At 45.6% G+C, this 26020-nt stretch overlaps 1 protein-coding gene across 1 annotated transcript in view; it reads right to left on the reverse strand.

Annotated features, from left to right (window-relative positions):
* Positions 1-414: 414 nt before the first annotated feature.
* GALNT16 (polypeptide N-acetylgalactosaminyltransferase 16) overlaps positions 415-26020 on the reverse strand; it is a gene marked incomplete at its 5' end in the record, with an annotated part of 34419 nt that continues 8813 nt past the window's right edge. The window contains 12 exons of the mRNA XM_009867008.1: positions 415-552; positions 7922-8038; positions 9287-9428; positions 9999-10082; positions 12122-12214; positions 13156-13282; positions 17836-17939; positions 18936-19020; positions 19972-20059; positions 21960-22081; positions 23131-23196; positions 25557-25624. Of these exons, the coding sequence (XP_009865310.1) occupies positions 415-552; positions 7922-8038; positions 9287-9428; positions 9999-10082; positions 12122-12214; positions 13156-13282; positions 17836-17939; positions 18936-19020; positions 19972-20059; positions 21960-22081; positions 23131-23196; positions 25557-25624 (1234 nt within the window). The remainder of the gene's footprint in view (positions 553-7921; positions 8039-9286; positions 9429-9998; positions 10083-12121; positions 12215-13155; positions 13283-17835; positions 17940-18935; positions 19021-19971; positions 20060-21959; positions 22082-23130; positions 23197-25556; positions 25625-26020) is intronic.

Consider the following 26020-nt stretch of genomic DNA (forward strand, 5'->3'; position numbering starts at 1 on the left):
AAGAGCTACCAATGTTTGTACAAGCATCATCTAAGCTGTTGGATCGAAGACCGAAGCTGTTGGATGCAGAGAAGGGAGTGGGTGGGGAGAGCTGCAAGGCAGTTCTAGTCACTCCAAGTATTGGGCTGGGTCCTTCCTCCGTCTCTGGGTGTGGCTATGCACGGACATCAGCTACAAAGGAGAACTTAAGACAACAGATGGGAAGATTTCAACAACTCTCCTCATCCCTCTCTCACCCCCAGCTTCTTCTCGGAAAAGCTCAGAAACACCAAGTGCTTGGCTGAAATGGTAGCTTGCTGATGGGCACAATGAAAACATTTAGGGTCAGACATACAAAACCATTCCTCCCTTCCCAATCCCCCTCTGTTCCCAAAGTCTCATGCACAAAGAAACAAGGAGATCTCTGTGCTACCATCATGTTGCTTGTAGCAGCTCCCACTGTTGGCCAGGTACACCTGCTTGGCAAGGGTTGGTCACCACTCTCCCAGACTGGTTTTCCAGGCAGAGACCGCTGACAAAGTGTTGAATGAAACTGCCTTTCATCTTCCACTTCTGTGAGAAGACAGAGAAGAAACATGCTGTTACTTCCACTTCACCATGGAACTGTGCCTCCAAGCTGAAGGAGAAAGGTTGAGCGTGAACCTCAAGCAAACCACAATAACTGGGGAGACTGAAAATTTGAGTATGGGCAGCAACTCCAAAGCATTGGTTGCCTGTATTAACAATACCTGGAGGTGAGTTTAGCTGAATTATAGGGCTAGATATTCAGAAGCATCTAGAAGGCAAACAATGCAAAAATCAGCAAGTAGTGGCATTTTAAAAGCATATTATGTTCACAACTCCCCTGCCATTCTTTGTCCTGCATCTCTAGGCACCCATATACCCGTCAAAACCTGAAACCTTTCTATGGTTTCTTTCCAATCCATAAAAAGCAAAGCATTGAAAGCTCTCCCAACACGTAAAGCAATCTGTGCACAGAAAGCAAAAAATCCACAATTCGTGCTGCTTGACTAGATTGTATCTACCTCTCTCCCACATCCCCTCATCTGTTCTCTCATCAAATTCAAGATCTTTATTAGCACTACACTGAAAGCTATTCACAGCTCTGCACTATTGCTCTTCTTCGTATTTTTATCTGCCCTGCCAACAATTCGGTTTATAAGTGTCCATTTGACAGCTTACTCAGCACATACTGCTCTGCTTTCTGCAGTGCTCTCCTCTGGGGCTACTCCCCTCTGAGCATATCCCCAAGGTCTGACATCCAACCCTTTCCCGAAGATCCATTTTGCTTGTGCTGTTTTCCAGGAAACAAAGCATGTTCTAACCCTGAATTGCAAATTTTGCTGGGAAACGGCTGTATCTTCCACCCCTGCTGGAAAGAACTGGGACCACTGTGGCTGATAGTGAAAAGAAAAAATGGTAGAAATGAGTCTGTGGACTTGGGATCTCCCAGGTGAGGCTTTACCATTTCCCTCCAGCGGGGCACAGCTGAGATCAGCAGGTTATTGGATTCGGTGCTCTGGGCTCTGGGGATTCTTCTGTCACCCTTTTCAGTCACAGAGATGGGCCAGTTAGAATTAGGGTCTGGATGCTCAGTCAGTAAACATCCTATGAATATTATGAGGATGTTTCGGCTAGCGCATGAGACATGAAGAAAAAGCAGCAGCTTGACAACACCGATGGACCTCAAGGCTGTTGCAGGAATGATATGCAAAGGGAATAAAAAACATCCTGCAATATCTGGACAACGGCAAAACTTACCAACTTTTTAATTCACAAACAGATTGACACATGACTATAATTACCACATCTGGTTTAAGATACCCGGTTACGTTTCCATATTGCTGCTACCTCTCCTCCAATCTGTGTGCTGGTTATGCTTCTTGGAGGGAAGGGCAGCTGTAAAGCCCAGAGCAATCTGTTGCTCCTGTATCACACAGTACTTTCAGGACTAAATAGCACAGGCAGGACCACTTTGCCAGCACTGCTAGCCCTGTCTGTCAGGATACTGCTAAAGAGAGCTGTTTGGGCAGCAGGAAAAAGCTTTTTTTAACAGGCAAGGGGACAGAGGAATATAGCAACGATAGAGAGGAATGTACAGCACAGTCTGTGCCGTGCGATGCCCTCACCAGCTGCTGCAACCCACTGCCTACACAGGTCCCAGAGCCATCTGGCTCTCATCTGGCAGAAGTCTCCCTATAAAGAGCTGAGGAAGAGTTAATACTATAAAGCAGCAGCTGTAATCATGGAGTGGAAAGCAGAAGGTCTTCTTCCCTGGAGAGCAGCATGCTGTGCCTAGCTGGTGCAATCTCTGTACAACCACCTCTCCACCACAGTTTCCCAGGGTCACTGACAGCTCAGTGAAGGGCCTCTTGACCTTCTCCAAAGCACACCTACTGTGGAAAGGGAAACTCTTCCTTGCTCTCCACCCTTCCTGTCTTTCTGTACTTGTGAATTCTCAGCCTTCTCCTTCACCTTCCCCTGTGCGTGTGCTAGAGAGCGCCTGCCACCCGTCTCTCCCGCGCACCCCATAGCTTGCCAGAAGACGCTGCCGTAAAGGAGTATGCTATTATGTGATCTGAGATGGAAGACAAGGGCAATTACCAAGAGACACTGGTTTTATTCTCCCCTCTAACCATTCAGGAGAAAACTAGTACCACTGGGAGGCTCGCCGATGTTATTCCTGCAGATCAGAGCCCTGCTGCTGTGTCATCTCTCCATGCTCAGCAGGTACCCACAGTGAGGTCTGCAGGGAGAGCCTGCAGCAACAAACACAGCAGGATACCAGTATTCACCTGAGCACATTCTCTGCTGCCAACGAACTACACCAAATCAATCAGCTTGCTTCTCAGCGAACCACACCACTGGAAAGCCCAGTGCTTCAAATCACCCCAGATCCCCACGTTCAGAAGAAAGTGGGGCAAAGATGGTGGAGGAGGAATGCTGAGAAGGTGGCAGAGGAATGCTGTGTCCTGCTTGGCCCTGTTAATACAAGACTCCTCTGGGCTGCTGGGAGGTGCCATGTATGGAGCTATTATAAAATGTACTGGCAGCAAAAGCCAAAGTAGGGCTCCTCATCTCACAGGGAAGTGATATTTTCAGAATGATGGATTCTATCCTTTCCAGTTGGAAACCATACTTTGCTGCCCTCCGTGAGAAACCAGAGCAAATTCCCTGACTTCACCCGAGCCTTTCACAAGCCTCCCCTGCCTGACCACAGGATTACCAAGGACAGCCCAACACCTAGCCCTGCAGAGACATGTTGTATCTCAGACCGTTGAGGACAGTGGGCAGTAGAAATGGGTGGAAAGAGGAGATGGGATGCTTGTCTCCCACTGTCAGCCATCTCAGAGCTGAGCAACTTAGTCTTCATCACCTGGACTTATGGAAGGGTCCAAGGTATCAGCACCTTCTATGATGGCCCAGCTTTCTCCACAGACCACAATGTGAGCCTGGATAGCTAACTTTGAAATCACAGTGATGATGTCCAACAAACCAACAGAGCCAACATCTCCTGCATACACAGCCAAACACCACAGGGAGTCCTCTCCTCTCTTCTCCTACACCCAGACATTATGACTAGCCTGTACTTGGAAGGAAAACTTTTGGAAGATACAAGCATTGCACAATCTGAAAAATTTTGGCTTGAAAATCCTCCTTGGTATCCCCTTCTTGTGCAGGTGGAGACAACACAGTTTATTGGTCACAGCAGTTTTGAAGTGGAGACAAGAAAAAAAACCAAACAAACTGTATTTTCCTTGAAATATTGTGTCTTGATCCTCTTCCTCAATGACAATAAAAAATTTCCTCACTCTTTTTGTAAAGCTCTCTTTCCATCTTTATCACCTATCATTGCAAAGCACTTTGAGATAGCTAGACAGAAGCACTCCACATGCAATTACTACAAGAAAAGTCAAAAATAGCCAGTCCTCTTCTACCCAATTTATACCAAGAGCTGATGGTGTTTACATTAGCGTAATTTTTCAGGGTCATCAAGAGTTTTCTGTTAACCCCAGCAATTCAATCAGTCCAGGGTTTCTTTCAAGATCCTAACAACAGCCTTGTAAACCTGAAAATGTAGTGGAGCTGGCAAAGCTCAGGAAACGTGGCTGAGATGAGAAGATCTTGTTGACCAGGACTTTGGTCAGAAATGTATGGAGAGCTGATAACTTGATTAGTCACAGATGCTGCAAGTTGTAATTAAATGTCTTTGCAGATCCATTCACCTGAAGCTGGTGTTGAAGATGATGAACACTAGATTTTAAATATACGAGCAGACAGAATGTGACAGAAAAGCTCACAGCAGCACCCAGCAAATACTGTCTCCCTTTGAGCACTATAATTTGTAAAACTAAGAATCACAACTGAGGGAAATCCTTGTCTCCTGAAAATTGCTTTCAAGCTATGGCATGTGGCCAGGATTGTTTTACCTAATTATTACCATGAAGACACTGAGTCAGGTGCTTCCAGGGTTTCACTCCTTCTCTCTTCTGATAGTCTATATAAAGTTGCATTGGCCTGCACTTCAGGTAATATGATGTCCTGAGAAGCAAGGTGGGGAAAATCACCCACTCAGATCTGATGGCACATAGGACTTCAAATACTGTTTGCCTCACAAGAAAACTTGCTGTCCTCATTTTCAGGCTGGGGTCACATTCCTTTGGCACATTTTAATGAAGTATGGCTGTTTAATAGGATTTCTCAGCACGCTTCTTGTTCTGTTGGGAAGTACTGTGCCAATGTTTCTCATTTTCATTCTCTTGTTTTAGTGTCTGCCTCTCACTTTGCCTTCTATTTGTCCTCGCTACAATATAAATTAAAATGCCACTCCTACCACCAGACAAGAGCCAAAAACCAAAGCTAAAGGCAATAATTTATTGTGCATTCAACTAAAAAATGCTATTCTCCAAATAACATTATGGATAACATCCATCTGGTTTGAAATCTAGTTCTGATTATGCAGAATAGCTCTTGGCTGGTCTTCTGCTAGCAGTGCCAGCTGTTGCTGTTGAATGATCAACAGGATCATGGTGCCAAATTGATTTTGTTCCTGGTTCTTTTCAGCCCAAGGGAGAAGAGTCTGACAGAACCAAAAACCATCTAAATTTTGACTATTGTCTCGTACCTTCCTACTTGCAAAATTCTAGATTTATTTTGAGATCATACCCCAGACAGAGCTCATAATACTGTAAAGCCTCCACTAAAGCATTACATACGTGTTAGATGGACTGATGTTAGCACTCAAAAATAACAACAAAATTATCTGCTTAAAGCACAACAGCTGTGTAGCATGGGCACAGACTCAGTATGTCTGAAAGCAGAAAGCAACTTTAGGAGTCGATGCTATTGTAAGGATCTAATCAATGTACTAAAATCACTAAATAACTAACTAAATAACTAACTAAATAACTAACTAAATAACTAAAATAACGAAGCCATCACATGCCCCATCTTTTGTCACAGATCTTGCTTTTGCATTCACTCAGACATAGACATTTGGATAAAAGTCCAAACATCTTCCACACACCTCTGATGACAGTGACACCAGAGACGTTCAAAGCTGGGCTTTCATCACACCCCATCTCCTCTTAGGATGTTGTACCTGTGATGCACGTTGCCCAGGCTCACCCCCTTCTGCTCAGGCCACCTACCTGGGGCTCTCATTTGTCATCTCCACTGCTCTGAAGTATCTCAACTTCCTTTCCTCCACTCCCACTCAGCTCCCCCGATTTTCCAAGAAGCCCAGGTGAACTGAGGAGTGGCTACACCCATGTGTAGTTTGAAAACACTGCTCTCTCCCACCAGCGGTCATACTTTGGGCTGTGAGGACCCACGGGGAGACAGGGAAGTTGTAGGGCAACTGAGGGAATTTGTTCCTTCTGGATTTGCTCTTTCATTTCATACCTTAAAGTTTCTACAGTAGTGGCCACCTCTTTAAAGCTCAACCTTCCAAATATCAGGAAAGGAGAGAATAGGACCGTTTGCAAAGACAACTGACTTCTAGCTGATTAAAATCCCATGTCAGTATTAACAATTACTGTTGTGAGGGACCATAACAATATTTCCCAAGAAAACAATAAACTTAAGCATTTCACGTAGAACTGGCTCTGTAAGTAGAAATCTGAAATAGGAGTTTGGGACTTCCAGAAAAAAAAAAAACAACAATATTTCAGAGCATTTCAATACAAATTAGATGAAAAATTCAAATGCAATTCTTCCACCTCATCTCTTCAGCCACAAGGCAGTTTGGAATGGTAACTGTGGTTCAAATCATTCTCTAATTATTTGAAATGCTTAAACAAAATCCTTGCTTACAGTCAGTTGGCTAAATCATCCGCTAGGTCAAGTCTGCAATTTAAATGCAGTTTGTTCACACAAGGTAATGGAAAACAACAGCTCACATCTTTAAGTGTGCGTACATGTCTTTATAATGAGCCTGTATATATAATCAACACATCAAGGCTCAATAAATCTTATTCCAGCAGCAGAACGAGCCTGCTTGTGTTAGTGTGGATTAATCTCTCTTCTGGCTAATAGGGCTTGGACTCCACCCCCCTTCAGGGGACCCTTGTCCTTCCATGACAGGCGAGGCAGGGAAAGACAGCTGCTTTTGGCAGCTGCTGGAGTCCTCTGCTGCCAGGGAGGAAACTGCTGCAAGACACCTAAGGGGAAGCTAAGTGACCTAATTACACAGTGAGGGAGTGAGCGATTACCAACAAGAAAAAGGAGCAGGCAAGCACAGCCCACCTGGGATACCCCTGCAAGACTAATCTGAGCTCTCAGTTTTCCCAGTGTGTTCACAGTGACAACTCTTCAAGACATTTCTGCATTTACCAGCCCTCCAGAGGAAAGTCTACACAGGCTTTCCATAAATGGGCAAGACTGGATTTCAGTGCTTTCTTTCAGGAAGAACTAAATTTAGAGACTTGGGTGGCATTGAAAAGTACTGACAAAAGAGGATGCTGCTGAGGACTGGCAGCAAGCTGAGTCGTCTCCTACCTTTGGGCTATCAAAACAATAGGGGTGTCAAAAACCGTGGTGTCAGCATAGCCTCAGATGCCAGAAGATTTGTTCTCTCTTGGTGTAGAGGGAAGCAAAAGAACTAGGGATGAAAAAAGCCTAGTCTACTGTCTGCCAGTGCCACATTGTCACCTGTTGTGTTTGCCAAGTTCTGCTAAAGAAGCACATCACATCTCCATGAGGGCAGCCTGGCCGTTGCAGAGGCCATCTCTTACCTAGTGCTGTTAAGGCAAAATGACTTCTGTGTACTGATAGATCAGGGATGCACGTCTTGGAAAAAGCATAAGAGTCACAGAGCTGCATTTTGTAGGGATACTGCATTTCGTTGGGAATGCTGCCGCTGCTATGTATTTTTCCTCAGGGAGCAGTTTGGGTGGAACATACGGTGCTTTATGTCAGTCAGTATTTCTCAAGTGCATTGCACATGCACTCAGCTTCAAAGGTCTGTTCACATGCCCAAAGACAGCACAAAGAACACAGTTCTCTCACTTCTAAACAAGTAAACAAATGATAGCACACATTGCCCTTCCCTCAGGTATTTCAAAGCACTTGCTGCTTATCTACCCCTCTCTGATGCTGTGCTCCATCCACGCTCCAATGCGGCTGCAGACAAAGATATCAAAGGAGAGAGGTCGGGGTGCTCCTGCGCTGGAGCGAGTCACGCTACCAAGCACCCAGGTAGAGCAGACACCCACCCACTGGTGTGGTCTGTGCTCCTTGCTTTGGTCATGGGCAATCTCATAATCTGAGCTTCTGAAACACACCAGAGAGGGAGATGCAGAAGGTGGAAGGGGCTTTTATACACTTTGATAGCACTAGGGTTGCCCTGGCAGACTGCATTGATGTAGGAACACTGGTGTGTGGCAGTGAACGGATGAAAAACAGATACACAGTTACCCACCTGTCTGCCATCTTTTTGACTGCAGGCTTCCAGTATGATTTGAGAGCCAGTAGAGAAGGAGGTAATGGAAAGACACTTGTCCTGCTGTCTGATTAAAGGGTCACTGAATACCCATTCCTTTGGCATAAGAAAAAGAGAGGGTCCATTAGGATCATAAGAATGACCAGATGAGGGAGAAATTTTTTTCTGTTGAAAAAACTGTATCTTTTATTCATCTCTTACCAAGGGCTCCCTGAGAAGACTGTGGCAGCAGTCTTCACTCGGATCAGAAGTTTATGCTCAGGCTTGGTAGATCATGACTATTTCAAAGCCTGCAGCTGGCTCCCCTGACCACCTGAGCTGCCTGACTAACCTAAGATCCCAGACAACTCTCTGCTCCACAGCTTCACAGATTCTAGCCTTAAAGAAGGGAGGACCCCAAGCCCTGATTTACATGAGGTGCAACTACTTCTGCGTATTTTACATAGCAGACATGTTCTGTAACAGGCATCTGGGACCTATAGATTGTCGAGTGAAGGAAAGTATATGTATACTTTCCCCTGAGGAAGAAATACAAAATGAAGTTTCATAAATTTCAAACAGAAATGACATGGAACAATGAGTCAGACTGAATGGTGTGTTGAATGCTGGCTGCAAACTAGTTTCCAACAGTTAACAGATGTGAATATGTATTTTCTGGCATAAAATACCCTACTGTGACCCTTAACTTTCTCAAGCTGCTTCCCTGCTGCTTTCAGCCACCAAAAGAAGAGTCTGAGTGCAGATCTTCAGCTGGTATAAACCAGCACAGCTCCACTGCAGTTAGGAGAGCTGCACCAAATTACTGCAGCTGGGGTCTTGGCTATTTAAACTCTATTTAGGCTTTACACTGAAATGCATCTATAAAACAGTACAATCCAAGCCATCTGCAGCTACATCTGAACTGGCAGCCCAAAGAACATGTCTGATCCTGGGAAAATCTATTACCCATGTGCCAGGGTACTAGCCAAGCCCATCCCAGGACACGTTCTCATGGGCTGGATGATGAAGCAGAGCACATCCAAGCAACAGTCTGAGCTACATGGCCCAAACCCTAGTCCCGCACCTACTGCAGAGACTAGTCACACCCCTGAGCGTTCAAGCGCTACCTGTTGCCTTTGAGTGAAGAAAATCTTCCCACTCTATGCCTAACTGCTGGGTCTGTCGAGCCAATGGAGCTCTGGGAGATGGGCACAGCATCTTTTTCTGCTTACTATTAAAATAATGAACAGGGCCAAGTTCTAACTTCATTCACTTCTGTACAAAACCACCAATGCCAAAGATGCCCTTTCATTTTCAGGTAGTAAAAAGGGAAGAAGCAAAGCACCAAACAGAAGCTTGCCTTACCTGAGTGACAGGTGGATTGTTCACTGTCCCTTTACAGTTTCCCATGCCAGCCAATGTATTCCCTGTGGTATCCTGTGCCCAAGACTCCAGGCAGTGTCCTCCTTGTTTAATTACTCCTGGAATCAACTCCTTCTCAGGAATCCTTGAAGTAAAATGACAATTGCATGGCACTTCATAACACAGAAATGTCCAAGGGACTTCCATATTTATAAGGGCATAAGTGGCCCCTGACTGAAACACAGTCCCTGCTATTTGACAGGAAACGACCAATATCATGCTATGCACTGGAAATGTCTCGAGGAGGCAAAAGTCAAGGGAGAACTTGGTCAGAGGACTGGGTACTCTTTTGCTTCAAAATGCATAACAGGATCTTTAGCTATATCTCAAGCAGTTCAGTGTGATATCTCTTCTTAAAGAGGCCATTGCAGTAAAATGTCATAATCCACACTGATTTATCCTGTTTCTGCCTCCCCCTTTCCCAGAGTCTTCCCCTCGACGGTAGCACATATTCACTGTCTCATTGGTAGCAATACAGGAGAGATCCATCGAGGCCAGATTACAGCAGAGTTGTGATAATACAAGCCAGAAAATCACAGGAGGTTTCTCACCAGGAAAATCTTTTCTGTGCATAAATCTCCCTTTTGCTCAGCTTCATATAGTAACCCACCTCCCAAATCCTCTAGAGATTTCTACAAGTGGGGAACTGACTCACTTGAGCTCAGGGTAGACATTCTCCAGATACCACTGGAAGGATTTACAATTCAGTTTGCGTCGCTGCTCCACTCGGTCTGCAATACTGGAAACACAGGCAGGTTGTTGAGGATAAGGTAGTGAACAGGAGGGAGGGGAACAATGAAGATTGGCCAGGAGGTTGGAGGGAGACTATACGACTTTTTCCAATTACTCATTCTCCCACACAGCTGTAGCTGGGTTCAGAGCACTAGCAGTGACCTGAGGTGAAAAGGAGGAGAGAGGCAAGTGGCAGGAAATAGAAAAGGAAGACATAAACAGCTTCAAAGGGCAACTCTTGCACTTCCTTTGACTCAGAACGATGGCAGGGCCCAGGTCCTACGGAGTTAAATAATACACTGCAGTACAACTACTGTAGGACCAGGAAAGCATTTCTGCCTCCCGGTGCCCCTGTAGAGCATTTTGTGCTCGGGTATATATAGATGGTTAATCTGTGTGTGCTAGAGCACATCTCTAGCTTATGGCAGCAGCTCTAGGCTCAGGCTGGGTTTCAGACCTAAAGAACATAATTATTTGCTCTTAAGAAGATTTTGGGAAAGGGGAGGAGTACGAGGGGAAATTATCCCAATATCTCCGAAAGTGTCTGCTGCAGCAGCCCTCCCATTGCCGATTTACTTGGCTTTAGCTGGCTGAAGAAGAGGACTTCCCTCAAGCAGTGACACCAGCAACTCTCCTCTTCAAACTATAACACCACATCTGTGTGCTGGGGATGACTGTCAACTGCACTCACGCTCCTCGCCAACCTCAGCCCACAGAGGACACCGTGCCACCCCACATCTCAGGAGAATGTAATTAGATCCTATATTCACATCAAAATAGTGGGGAAGGAGGGTCCATTTTAGGCCTAGTTGGCAGTAATAGTGGCAGAGGGATTTGCATCCTATATAAAATCTAGATTTAATGCAAGTTCATGGGACTGTTACTGCAGGTCAAGAAATTGCCTGAAATAAAATCCTACAGCACTGCTCCAGCTCTTATTGAGCCAACTCTGCCAGTAAGGCTGCCAGGAAATCTGTGTGAACGAGAACTGCAGGTTTTGGCCCTAAAACACATAAGCAATGCCTCCATGTCCAATATGCAATAGCCCAGTTTCCTTCACAGGCAGCAGGGTTACTTGCTTTTGGCCCCAGCCCAGCTGCTGCAGTCAGCTCAAGGACAGATAAATTAGGTAGGCAAAGCTATTTACAAAGCTATGTAATGCATCATGATAATGAAGCACAATGTACAACAATAAAAGTATGTGTGGGTCAGACCAAACCCGTTTGTCATCAAATAAGCAGGAGATACATCATTACCCAGTGCACGAAACTACAAATTTGAGATACAACCACATCTGCCAAGTCCTTACGCTGGTACGACAGCAATTTGTTCACAGGCAGATACAACCCACAGATACACGCTACCTCTGGGATTTTTTAGGTATATTTGGGAGTCGTAGGGGGCTGCTGGCACAGAGAGCAAGCTCTCCCCTCATCCCAGGTTTTGGTGTCAATGACTGATTTCTGGGTCACAAAAACCACTTAAGCCCATAACAGCAAATCCCATGTAGCCTGGTTTAGCAAAGATGCTGTAAGGAGCACAATTCTGCACAGATATGGGCTCAGCAGGTGCTGCAGATGTCTCACTGTTGGCCATGCTCTCTTCTGTCCTACAACCAGGCAAGCCACCCATCAGTAAAGAGTGCTGCCCTCCCCATATGCGAGCTAGCTGTGCTTGCCCTGGGATTCTGCATCCGCACAGGATCAAGCTCTATGAACTGCATAGTTCACATTTCCAGAACGGCTACATCTTGTGTTAGAAAATATTCTTATCTATCCACTTAAAATGTCTGGCCTTTTAATTTCATTACAGACCCCTTTGGTCTTGTGCTAACAAATGATTTATACAGGGTTGCTGGGGGGAAAAATACAAGTGAATTAGAAGCAAATCTTGTCAGCCAGACACTCAAGCTGCAACCTTTCTGGTGTGCCAATCATTCAGAGCATCTCTGTTTCCCACACTTAGCCCTGAGGAAGTTCAAAAAACTACTTCTTCCTAGCAAGGGGCTTACCAGAACCCTCCTACTGAGGTCTGGGGGCAGCTTACCTTCCAAACGCCTTCCCAATGGCAGATGGCCGGGCCTCATAGTAGTACTGCTTGTATTCATCCATCCACACCTCTGCTGTACGCTTGGTGTTCCTGTGTGGGGATGAGGAGATGGTTTGCTGAGGGCTGTGGAGAACCTGCCCTCCCAGCGAGCAGACACTGGGGTGGGCAGACCCAATGCCTGCCTGCATGCAGGGAGTCGGGGACAGTCCCATACATGAAACAGCAGAACACATGGATAGAGATTGAATGGTTAAGTCTACAAAGCCTTGTAAGGATACTTCAGAAGTTCAGTTTACCATGATTTTTTTCACACACGCTCCCTCTGCAGAGATATCTGGACTGACTGTCACCATCACTCTGCTTTACAGTACCCCTTTCCCCAGATTAGAACAATGCCATGGAATAATTCAGCTTGGAAAGCACCTCTAGGTATAACCTGGTCCAACCTCTTGCCCAAAGCAGACTAGCTTCAGGTTAGGCCATGTTGTTCACAGGGTCTTATCTGGCAGAGTTTCAAAGTCTCCAAGGATGAAGATTTTAACCACCTCTCCAGGGCCCTGTGCCAGTGCTTAACCACCTTCATTGTGATGCACTTTGTCTCATCTTTTTTTTCTCTTCCCATACGTCCTGCAGTAGAAGTTGTCCTTAAGGTTTATCTCAGAGCACATACAGCTCAGTAGGATCTCTGGACTCAAAACCAGCTAAGAGACAACAGAGATGACTAAGGACTGCTGATACGCAGGCACATGTCACAGGGCAGTACCCACGAATAGCTGGAGTCTCTCTCTGGGGTACTGCTCCCCGCCCTTCATTGCAGAATGAGGAAGACCAGGATGCGCTAATACAAACAACAGAGAAGGAAATAGGTCTTGTCTGGAGAAAACAGGACCTCATCCTTCCCTTGAGAACAGATGCTCAGCCGCGAGCTGTTCTCTGTCATCAGGCAGAGCGACAACAAGGAATTCAGGCTTATTTAGACATGCTCAACATCAAGGTGACCTGGCTGCTACCAGGAACTACCCAACACCTACTTGATGTAAGTCAGTGCATTGCCCTCAGGGAAGTCATAGGGATGGCGTTTCCTGAACACGTGTCCCACTCGACTGCACGGAACGATCTCCAAGCTGCCACCGCACATCCACACTCGGAAAGAGAGCTCTGGAAGAGACCCCAAGAGTCACATAGCTGCAGGCAGATCAGCAGCATTTCCATGAAGAGCAGCTTCAACAATGTGCCTGAAAACCCTGCCCCTCTGCTCCAGAGGTATTGCCTGCAACAGCAAAACCAGGAAAAGCGATGCTTTGGTGAGTGGAAAAACTGTTCTCCCAAATGGATGCAAAAGCCTTGTGGCTCAGAGACCTCCAAGCCTTCTCCAGGCACTCTCTTCTCTTTGGTCCCCCAGCACAGAATCACAGAATGTTAGGGGTTGGAAGATCATCTGAAGATCATCTAGTCCAACCTTCATCCCAGCATACCTAACCACTACACCATAGCCTCAAGTGCTAGATCTACCTTTTTTTTTTTAAACACCTCCAGAGTTGGTGACTCCACCACCTCCCTGGGCAGCCTGTTCCAGTGCCTCACCACTCGTTCAGCAAAGAACTTCCTCCGAATATCCACAGAATCACAGAATGTTAGGGGTTGGAAGGGACCTCTGAAGATCATCTAGTCCAACCTTCATCCCAGCATACCTAACCACTACACCACAGCCTCAAGTGCTAGATCTACTTTTTTTTTTAAACACCTCCAGGGTTGGAGGTTGTGGTTACTGTCAGGCCTTCGGCACAGTATTTGGCAACAGGTTGAGATTGCCCCCATACTCACCTTGTTTTGGACTTTGTAACTCTTTAGCTGTGCACATGGATAGAAGAAGAAAAGAATTCACTGAGCAAAGCAAATAATGAGGAAAAAAAAGGGAGTTTAGGACACAAAGAGAAAGAAAATAACAAGATGAGGGTGTAGGAAGTGAGTCAATGTCTAGAGCAGAGTCCTCTCCATGTTATCCAACCTACAATACCTTGTCCTTGTCCTTGTCCTGCTTGGCCCTGTTACTTAAAACAAAAAAATAAAAATATGGATGACTGAGCTAGTCTGCCACCAACTGCCTCTGCTGGGGGAGCTACGGAAAGCAGAAACCACTCTAACAGTGTGACTACAAAAATATGGAGAGAACCCTGCTACTTGAAGAAATCCAGCTGGTCCTGAAGCCAAATTCAACATTTTGTTAAAGGATTAGAGAAACATGGAGCTTTGATGTGCAGGGGCTTATTTGCATCACAGAAGAGATGTGACCTTGCTCAAGCTTACGGGTCTGTCCTCCCAAGTTTAATCACTGCCACACCGGAGGGGTTTGCAACTTGTGTTTCATGTGGTGGTGAGAAGGGATGAGGAATGAGGAAAATGAAAATTACCTGGGTAGTTTGGTAGTCCTTACCAAAAGGGCTTCAGATTGTGCAGACTGATTACTTCAAAAACTTACTTAGCTTAGATCTTCCTCCAGTAATGCCTGAATTATGGGGTTCTGATGTGCATAAATTAAAAAGAAATGGCATATGCAGATCTAATGGCTGTTTCTAAGCATGTACACACACACTAACAGCCTCCCAGCCTCCGTCCTTCTCCAAAGCTTTCCTCTCTAGCTCCTGGGAAAGGTTGTTTAAACAGTGTGTTTTGAGGGGGCAGAAAGATGATCTATTTAATCTAGCTTCTAAATATAAAAACATTTTATTAGATTGTATTTTGTGACATTTCTTACTAGCTCTTGTCTCTCTCCCTGACACTTTCCTGTAACTTTCAGTCTCTTTTCAACAGGGAGTTCAAGCTTCGAAGAGGGTAAGAGCTTAAAATCAACAAAAAAAAGGGCCAGTACATAAGTTTCTGGCTGGTGATGTGTCTGGCTGGCGTGTGCTCTCTTGGAATGAGGTTCTGACTCACTCCAGCCTATAACAAAACCAAAACTCTCAGTCTAGCATGTGTGACTCAAAATGGTGTTCATTTCCCAAGAGAGGTTCCTCAGGCCATATTGGTACGCTAGGCACACAGGCCGACTGCATGTCCGGGTTTGTAAATGGCAGAATTCAGAAGAAATTCCGAAGAAATGTCTCTAGAGTCTCCTACTCTGGAGACGTTCAAAACTCACCTGGCGCCTTCCTGTGTGACCTACTGTAGGGGATCCTGCTCTGGCAGGTGAGCTGGACTAGATGATATCTAGAGGTCCCTTCCAACTCCTGACATTCTGTGATTCTGTGAAATTCAGAAGGGGTGAACAAATGCAGGTTTGGGGCACAGAAGAGAAAATGGAGATCAAACACAGCTTAGTAAGGCTTTTTATCCATCCTCAGATGCAAAGCGTAGGAGAAGTTTTAGCTGTACGTTTTCCAGGATGTGACCTGGTCCATGTAGGTTTTAAATGACTTAATCACTGTGGCTTTTCCCTACCACAGTGAAAAAACAGGTTAACCAGTTGACATCCAGCTGGAAGGATATTTAGGCAGCTGGTAATTGCTGACTGATCATTTCTCTGTACCTGCTGCTGTGTGTGTACAGCTTCTCCAGCTCCATGACCTTCACATAGATTCTTTCATCCTGTTTCCTCGCAGGAAAAACGGATTTTATAAATGGCCTTTGTGGGCATGGAATGGACCATCTTAACCACCCAAAGTAGTCAGAACTGCTCTCCCACCTCACCTGCAAATGGTGGCCTTATCCAAACAGTTCCTTCCCATTCAAATTCGTAATTTGTAACAAAAACAGTGCTTCAGAACATTAGCAATATTTTCCCTTGAACAGAAAATCTATTTTTGCAATTAGGTCTGGCAATTTTTTTTAAGAATGTAAATTAATCATTCTGAATACTTCAAGGAAAATTAATACTTTTTGTCGTCAAACTCAGGTTATTTTTCAGCCTTCTGCCATGCAACAGCAAGAGGCTCAGCGTAGAAGCCTCTGGTTGATCTGTTGCCCCACATTATGCTGAGGAGCTGAACAAAGATAGCTTCACAAAAAGTAGTTGGATTTGTTTTTAAAATACCTTCTCACCGCCACCATGGCAAGGGTGGCACGGCAGTGCAGCTCAGGGAGAGGCTCCATTAAACAGAGCATTGTACACTTGGCTTTGCCCTCTTAAGGGAAGAGTGGCGGTGAAGGACAAGAGACAACTGATGGGGCATAACAAATTTACAGGGAAACCACACAGTAATGCAAAACAGGCAAGCCCTGTACACCAGGCCCAGCCACTGCCAGGCTTTACAAGAGCAATCTGGAGGAGGATGAAGCAATTCTGTGGAGGTTTTGATCATCTCTACGTGCAGGAAGTGCTGTGAGCGTGCAGGTAATTTACTGCCACTTATGGTGACAAGTTACTGCATCCACACCAGACCACAACACTGGGCTCCCAGGTGGGCAGAAGCAAACAACCAAAAGCCTAAATAAATATACTTTCTCCATCTTTGGGGTTTTGTCTGCAGTGCTTTGCTAATGCTACTAACACTGGTGACATCCTAGTGCCAACCCCATTTACTAACTCTTTTTAATACCATGAATATAAAACTGAAGCAAGACCTCAGAAAACACAGTACAAGAGCACTCATTATTAGATATTTTTTTTTAAATAAAAGTGGTATCTTGATATTCTGTTATCAGCCCAAAATAGTACTTCCTGGTTTCAGAGCATTTCAGCAAGAGGCAGCTCTCCCAGCTGTGTTCAGAGAAACAGAAGTTTTCTCTTCCTGACTATTTCTTTCTGATCAGTTGTCCAGGTGCTAGAAAATACTATATCAATTCTTCTTTAGAGGGTTTTATTTACAAATCCGTGACATTTATAGAAAAAAACCTGCGACATTCTGTAGAAATCGAACAATTTTTTGGCAGAGTTAGCTACAAAAAAGTCTGTTTACGTTGACTGCAAAACAGAATAAGGCTTTTATCTCTTCAGCTCCATCTGCATAATTTCTAAATGAATGTCCCAAATACTCAAGGTGTCTGTGAACCTCTTTTCAATACTTCTCTTCCTTTTGTCACTAACACCTGGTGACAACACTGCAGCATCCCTTCACACAGGGCAAACAGAGATGCCTGGAATAAGTCAGTCAGCCTGAAGTGCAAGGAGATGGGTTTGAGCACCGTGTCCTGTAAGTGGACACACTACCCTGGGGCTCTGAATTCCTCAGATGTTTGTGATGCCCTAGGCTGCTTCTAAACGTTTGCATTCTGAGTCTATTTGTACCCAAATTCCACTTACAAAGAGATTTGGTTTATTATAGGAAAAATATCCTTCAGACCTATCAATGTGGGAAAGCAACTCAGACTTATCTGAGAAAGAAGAAGAGGTGTAAGAGAGCATAGGAGGGACTGGCCACTTCAGAGCTGGGGCAACACAGACTGTCATGCGACTGGAGGAATATTGTCCAAAAACAAGCAATAATTTAAATATCAGGAAGTTCCTTTTTCTTACTTGTACTGTGGAAGAACCTGTATAATATAGTGCATATGCCTGTAAGAGAGTGATAGCCCTGATCAAAAAAAGCCTTTGTTTACTTGGACAAAGCTGACAGTGATATAATTCTAACTGATATGGGAACTACCCGACCATGTCCTTAGTCTTACATCAACATGCAGATCAGATCTCTCAAATGGAGGGCTCTGGTAGGCACTGAAGACTGGGAAGTGGTTCTGCATTAGTACGTAATTTCTCTGAAATATCTTAAACTTACCAAAATTTTCTCCTCCCCAGATGTCCATTTGAGTATCATATTTTCCCAGGTGGTTAAACCAGGACTTGTCAATCACAAAGATGCCTCCTGCTATGACAGGCGTTCTGGAAAAGAAAACCCAAGCCACACAAAATAAACACATGTATATGTAGCACCATAATCTTCATTTTAGAGGAGGGACAATTTGTCCAGGCCTGACACATGATGTGTCATGTGATGATCTCATTTAAAAGAGAAAAATAGTAGAGCTGGGACCTGAACCTCGAGCAGGCTTCTGAGACCTCCTCACTAGATCATTTTGCATTTATATAAATATGCACAGTGCAAAGGAATGACAGGGGCAGCATCTGATGGCTTTGTTCACCAACTAGATGCAGTGTGAGAGACGTTGCTGCATGGACTGCTCTGCTGTTAGCAAACTGGTTGCTCCTGGACTACAAAACAGAGGCTCACAAACTACACAGAGGAACTGAATGATAATGTTATGTAACAACCAGGGAGCTGCCTGCCTATATAGACAAGCACTGTGACTTTTTCTATCAGGCTTTGTCACATTCTGCATTCCTCAGGGCCGTGTGTATACCAGCAAGGCCAGCCATAACTGTTTTAGCAAACAGTCTGTCTTGTCCGTGGACATACATACTTAGGAAGGGAGGATAATTCTGTGCCCAAATTACTACACAAGATTAGTTTCCCAGGTCTGGTTTACATTTGCTGGATGACTGTTTAGCTGCTTCATTCCTTATTTTTTCACCTGGAAGATGGAGGCAATTCAAAACCTATAAAAAGGATTTCCAAAGCATTCAGAGTGTTGAGTGAGAGAGACCACAAAAACAAACATATAGAAGAAGAGATGGCATGCCTACAAGCCTACGATAGCATATAATTGCTATTCTGACAATACGCAGAGAGTAATACTCTCAGAATTAGGGTATAGACCTCAATGCATTCAGAAAGTAACACGAAGAGCTCATCATCATCAAATGAATGATGTGGCATTTTGTCTTCAGCAAGGTAGTCCCTGCACACTCCTTGCCGTACAGATGAAAGCCTAGCAAAGGCATTTGGAGGACTGCACACAGTCCATCAGAAACAGCTACCTTATAGATTGAGTTGGATCTGTTCTGGACATCTTCTGCTCTATAGGAATCTGCTCCCACTTAAAGTGAAGGCTCCAGTCAAACCCTGAGAAGGAAAAAAACAAACATGTCAAATAGGTTTTGTTATTATTTTTCTACTAGCTTCAGTGATAGTCTCCATCTTTATATCATGGGATATCTCTACTTTCCTTCCCTGACCTCCGTCACAGTCTACTTAAAGTGGCAAGAGCCTATCCTAATGCAGAAGAGAGGTGTCAGCTTCTATCTTGGCACCCTCAGCCCTTAGCATTACAGCTCTTTGCTCAATTTCATTCCACACCTTTGGGATAGTGTTGCCAGCATGAGATGTAATTCCATTTCGGCCAGTCTGTCTTACACTTCCCTCTCTGCCCAAGTTATGAGGCTTTAACCAAAGGACTTTGTGGGATGTAGGAACAACGACCCACAGATCACTATAACCATCACCTCTTTTCAAGACAACCACTTATTTATAGTTGGCCTGTGGTGGGGTAGATGAGCACAGCACAGTCGTTAACGTGACACCATCATTAACTGTAGCCACAGAACCAGTGGCAAGCTGTGCAGCGCTGAACCCCAGCCACAGAAGAGAGAGAAGAGCACCAGGCACTGTGGGTGACCACTGGAGCAGCTGCAAGGGGTTCAGCCATGAGGAGAGAGGTGAAAATGCTTTTCAGAAGATGCCATGAGACAGCCTGGCTGATTGGAGCAGCAACTGGAAGTGCCTGTCAGACTCCAGTGTGCATGTAGTGTGGAGGGCACGCATGGCCATATGTTTAATCAGTTAACTAAGCCCTGAACTTGCAAAAAGCTGTGACAGTGATGCAAAGCTCAAGAGGAAAATACTAGCTTTAACTCTGCAAAAGATCTGACTTCACAAGTTGCCCAAAAAAAGAGGAGAGAGAACCCATTAGGAAAGATCCTCACACTGTTTTCTTGGAAAGCTCAAGAGAACATCAACTACTTTTCATGCATCATCTCTCAGTCCTAACTTACATAAGCCATTCATTATACCCACCTCCCCTCAGATCTGCTGATGCTGCCAGGTAGGCAAAATTATCCAGGCTGATAACATCAATGATTGGACTCACCACTCGGGTATAATCCTGAAGGAGAGAGAGAAAGGGGACAAAAAAGGAGTCAGGCTTATCTTGAACATCTAGCAAAGCTGCCACAGATCAGAAAACAGAAAGCTGCACATGTAAATCTTTATGTGGCTTTTCCAGAACAGTTCTGGTAGCCGAGCAAAGGACCTGTGGCCACTACATCCAAACATGGAGATGGTGGGTACTAGCCAGCTGCACTCCATGGATGTGGGGAATGGAGACTGGGACCCCAATACCCAGGAGCGTGGCTAAGAAACAGCTCTTTGCTTCCTGCCCAAGTCAGGACACGAATCACTGTCTCAAAGCTTTTGTGCTTGCTTCTGATATCTACTGACAGCATACCTTTTGCTCAACCATTCTTGAATTAACTCATTATCATCAGCCTGGAAATAATTAACCCCCTAATAAAGCATCATGCTCCTAATAAAGCATCTTCCTAACAAGTACTATGAATCAAGACCCCATACTTGAGAATCATAGTGCAAATTAAAAAATAAATAAATTATCATATTAAGATATTGGGAGTACTTCATTGGCATTAAGGGATATAGGTATTTACAGTTTTCCTTTGCAATCCTTTTAGTAAGTAGAAGTTACGATTATAACAATTTTTCAATGTCATGAGACAGGGCATTAAAGATAGTCTTCTGATTGCTGAAATACATGATGAAACAGAGAGCAGGCAATGCCAGAAACAGCATTTTGTTTTCGGACAGCTGCCAGCCTCCATGCCTTTCCCAGCAAACCTTCACTTTATGCCTTCCCGTAGCTCCTCCTGCTGTAGCGCACTTGGTCAGGATGGTACCTCCTAGGTGAGACCTGTTATTCATGTTTATTCCCCTCTGTGCTGCGATGGCTGCACAGCGAGAGTGTGCCTGCCCAGCTAAACAATACTGGAGTCAACACCCAAGCTTTTGCAACTTAGACCCCTCCCTGAAGAAACTAGTGAGGTCCATTCCGCTTAGGGACACCTACGCTGCTGCTGCTGCAGCTTGACTTAAAGAGCAGCAGTAAACATTTATGGGCTTCTGTGATGAAGGATTTATTGAGCAGGAATAAAAAGCAGAAGCTTTTAAGTCATCAATCCTGAAGTTTCACCTTCTTCTGCTTCTTTACATTAAGCCAACCACACACGAATACAATGCAGCATTAGAACATCCACCCCTTCTCCCAGGGTCCATTGCTCCATGGGATCCTCCTTTCTGAGCAGAGGATCAATCCCAGCCCCTTCCAAGCATGGCTGTAACCTCTTCCATCACCTCTCTACAGTCTGCTCTTAGAGCAGAGCTGTTTGTCTCACCCTCCAGCCCTACAGCACAGTCAGGATGACAGCTGCTAACATTTCTCTATAATTTTCAGTCTTCCAGCCTCACATCAATCCTCTTCCACGTGAACCAGCAAAGAGACATCCCTGCACTCACAGGCAGCTCCTCTGTGCTAGGAAGCCACCTGCATGCAGGTGGTGTGTGCTGGCAGCTCAGTAGAAACATTAACAGAAGGAAAATTTTGGCAGTGATGAGGCAGAGATGAGGGTCCAGCAGAAAGACGGGAGATGGCAACCATGGAAAAGTTGCGCAGTGTGTGCTGCCAAGTGTCCATCTTATGTACAGGCGGTCAGGACTAAGAAGGAGATGCAAGGTACAAGTTGGTGATTCAAGCGTTCGTCATCGCATCCCGTCACTCAGCACTTCCTGCCCTGCCACGCTGGTAGGAGAACATAGAAGTCCATCAGGGATCTCCTGCTCATCTAGCTCAGGCTGTACCTTCCACTGTAACAGCCTGAGGAGCACCTTGGCAGGCTTTGGCCTCACCAGTACTCTTGATGGCATGTGAGGGCAAAGGATCCACCAGCACAAGAAAGGCCAGTTCCATCCATCCCAGATGGGGACGCGGTGCTCACCTCTTTTACTCTCTGAAGCATTGGCTGTAGCCACTCGCTGTTGACTTCACAGTGGCTGTCCAGGAAGGTGAGAACGTCAGCGGTAGCCACTTCAGCTCCTCGCACCCGAGAGCGAATGAGCCCTACGATGAGGGAGGGACGGCAGAGGAAGGTTAGGAAGGGAAACAGCAGAACCTCCTTCAGAAAAACATCCTTTGTGTGGCCATTACAGTGGAAGAGCAGGTGGTTCTCCTGCATCACACCTCCATCAGAAGCAGACAGCAGCTTTAGCAGGGCATCCCCTGGAGCACGCTGTCAACCAAGCCCTCCCAGCGCCCGAAGAATGACCTCGCCCTGTCACTTCAGTCCTTGCCACTGAGCTTTCATCTGGTTCCTGCTGTGATGATATCCCCCGTCCTTTCCAGCCCTCCCCACAGTTACCTTGCTGCTGCCTGCTCAGGGTCTGTCCCGTTAGAGCGCCCTGCTGCCTCTCCCACCACTTTCACAGGGCAAAGCTCTACTCTCTGCTTGCTGCCTTTCTTACTGCCTATCTACCTTATCCCCCTTTGTCCTTTATTCTGTCCTGTGGTCAGAGGTATCAACCTGACTCTCACATGTCCCCTTATTTTCTTACAGACCAGCCCACCACCTGGGATGCTCTTCATGAACTAAGCAGTGACTCCTGTCTCTGCTGCAGGCCTGCTGTGCACTGACAGCTTTAGAAATAACCCAGTACATGTGAATCAAACTGAAGAGCAGCTGGGAAAGTCAGTGTTATCATTTATGCACATAGGAGATATATAAGAAATAACCTTCCTTAACTGTATCTTTTTATGACAGATATATGATTCCCATATCTCCTAGATTGCTTTTTATCTTGCACTCAGAGTTTAAGGACAGGATTTATATCTGTAACTTTATTCATAAAGATCTTAAAATGTGGTCCTTGTTCTAGCCAGGGCCTCTGGACACCACTTCTGATTATTTAAAGTACAAAATGAGAACCCTGAAGCCAGAGAGTCGATAAGACATGCTATCTCTCCATAGAACCTCCAAATGAGAATACCAAACCCATATACTGAAAAACACAAACTGTAACTCTAAGAAACAACAAGTAAGCAGTTGGCAGGCAAACAGGGCCATATGGGAAAATCTGGAAAATCTTTGTACCTATAAAACTTTCCACACTCACCTTCTCGCCGGTTGTTTCGTAGACACTTGACCTTTGGGATCTTGGTAAGGAGCTGGCAGTCCTCAGCTTAGGAAAGGCATTAAAAAAAAACAAACCCAAAAACCATTTGGCACACACGCATGAATTATTTGGCTTCAACAGAGATCCAATTAACTGTTTTCCTGCTTCTCCATGGAAAGAGAAATTCTGCTTTCACTTAACATCACATTAGTCAGTCTGATGGCCTTAATCCTGTTGTTTAAAGAGTATGCAGAAGAGCACTGCTTGCTGTCCTCCTCGGGCAGCTGAGCCTGGGTTTCCTGATCCTCCGAGCAGGCAGGTCTTCACCCTCCCGCACTCAGCGTTTCACAAGCACAACAGGGCATGTGCTGGCAACGTGGCACTGAGCATGGATGAAATGAAGGGACTGCAGGGAGCCAGGGCTGCAAAATCACCCAAGTGCCAAGAAAAAGAGAGTCCTGTCACATAAAGCGATCTCATCCACTCTCTTTGCCTTCAGCGGCTCATCTGAGCACTTCCCACCCTTTGTTCCCAGGGCGGTTTCTGCTTGATTGTATTTAATAAAGGCCACAGGGAAATGGTCCACTTCCTTGGAGACACCATGGCATTAACACATGGATGCACAACCAAGGGCTTTGCTGGCAGCTTGCCAGAAGCTTGTGGTATCCTTCATTTACATCGCCTGGGGAAAGATGATGAGAGGAACAGCTACTCGCTCCAGCCCAGCTGTACCAGTGCACACCAGGTCTTTAGATCTCTATTACCCCCTCTCTATCGCTGCCCTAGCAGAGATTATAGGAATAACGATTTCTAACTCGCTCTTTTTCCTTGCTCCACCCAAGTTTACCCCGGTTTCCGTGTTTATTCCATGTTCCTTTTCACATCTCACCCCCCTCCTTTCCCGCTGTCATCCTCCCACAGACTGAAGGCTCTGGGGAGAACACAAAGGCCATTAGCTGCATCTCTTGGCACATTCGTGCACAAGGGTTTCTATTCTCAAGGGTGTGCTCTTGTGTGGGCACTTTGGCAGCTGCTGTGTCATCCAAGTGGTCAGTGCTCTTAATTACGGCATATCAAGATTTTGCTGGACCTCTGCTACAAGGGAAGGCAACACTAACTCTTGGCCAAGTCACAACTTCAGGTATGTGAAGTCATTCACTCTCCAAAAGTGGAGGACATCACTCTACCTACTTGCCAGAGCTGACAGACCCTCTGTATTTTTGGAGAAGCTGAGGCAGCTCTTGAAGTCACCTTTGAGGTCTTCAGACCTCAAACATGTGCTAAAGTGCCTCCATGGCAATGACTTGGGGGAGTAACTGTACCCACAAATATCCAGCTGCCAGTGAAAAAAAGAGAGCGAGCATAGGATGGAGCTTTGTAAATATCTATTTACCTAGAAGCCTGAATGGAAGTTTCTGGTTGAGCCAGAAATTCAACAGTATTGACCTTTGGGCCACTGAGAATTGAATTCTTAGGCGCTGAATGTGGAACTTAGGACTGAAGCACCCAACTCCTACAGCTGGGCACAGGTCAGTCCTTATCCAAATCACACTCTAAGGCCCTCAGAAACTTAAATCCCTAATCTCAGCATCCACTTCTAATTTTCTTTTTTTAGTTAAAGCTCCATAAGTATTTAGCTGCAAAATCAAAAGAGCAATGCTTCCTTACCTCAGCAGGCCGAGGTGGGAATTCTCAACTATCTGTAAATCATTCTGAAGGAGTTATAATTATCAATTATTATAAGTGGCACACAACTAGATTGTCCTTGAATTTAGCACACATCACAGCAGAAGCAAGAAGTCTTCTGTCCCCAACACCTCCCCACTAGTCCACAACAGCCAGGAGCAAGAGCAGGTGGAAAGAGTCCATAGCCTCCAGCCTGCAAGTCTGGTGGGATTCACACAGAAGACACACCATCCCTGTGGCAAGCTGCAGGAGAAGGCATGGTACTGCCCAACGCAATAACCCTTCCAGGACCTCCCACAGGGACACCTGGGGTACCAGACAGAGAGACACTGACAGACATTCTCATCCCAGTCTGTCTGCAGGACCCCAGGCAGCAGTTTTCTGTAGGCTCCACCGCATCCTCTTGCTCTCTCTTGGTTTGTAATTACCCACTCTGCTCTTGCTACATACATATCTGTGCTAAACAGCTCACAAAACGGTGCATAATGAAACCAGAGATCTCTGGCAACGGAGCCAAAACTGCCAAGCTGACAGAAAGGGAATTCCCAATGGAAAGAAAGAAAGAGGAAGAAGCTCTAGCCTTTGCCATGCATGAACATACAGTAAACAGAAGAACTTCCTCCCTTTTCTTTTACTTTTGGCAAGAAGGTTTTCTGTGAGGGACAGGGACTGAACAGAGCAAAGAAAAAGAGGGAGAACAAGGGAAGAAACAAGTGCAAGGGAAATACGTCCATACTTACGATCTGAGCTGAAGTCATCTACCAAAATGATCTCCTGGATGAGGCTGGGAGGGGTGCGGTTCAGGACGCTGCAGGGATCCAGGGAGGAAAAAGACAATATTTGTGAGCTGCTGTAATAACAACACTGGTAGGACCAATACAAGCTTGCTATGCTCTGCGTTACAGCAGGAAAACCAAACTCCAGTAATGCGGGAGAGTCAACCTTGCCCTTGCACCAGGGTTCATCGACAGGAGCCAAAGAGCAAGCAGGAATATCCCAGAGAGCTACGGCGTCTCAGCCAGACCTTGCAAGGACTCACAGCTGGCCGTGGGGCTTGCCCAGGGGCAGCTGGCAAAGGATGCTGCAGCACGTTCTCCGCCTCTAAACAGCCAAGAGGCCCTTCCCATCTGCCAGGCTCTGGGCAAAGCTCATCGCTGCTGGGAAGTGGAAAGAGAGCTGCCACTTTACCCAGCGAGGAGCTCTG

This window comes from Apaloderma vittatum, unplaced genomic scaffold (assembly GCF_000703405.1).
Source record: "Apaloderma vittatum isolate BGI_N311 unplaced genomic scaffold, ASM70340v1 scaffold20320, whole genome shotgun sequence".
Lineage (NCBI taxonomy): Eukaryota > Metazoa > Chordata > Aves > Trogoniformes > Trogonidae > Apaloderma > Apaloderma vittatum.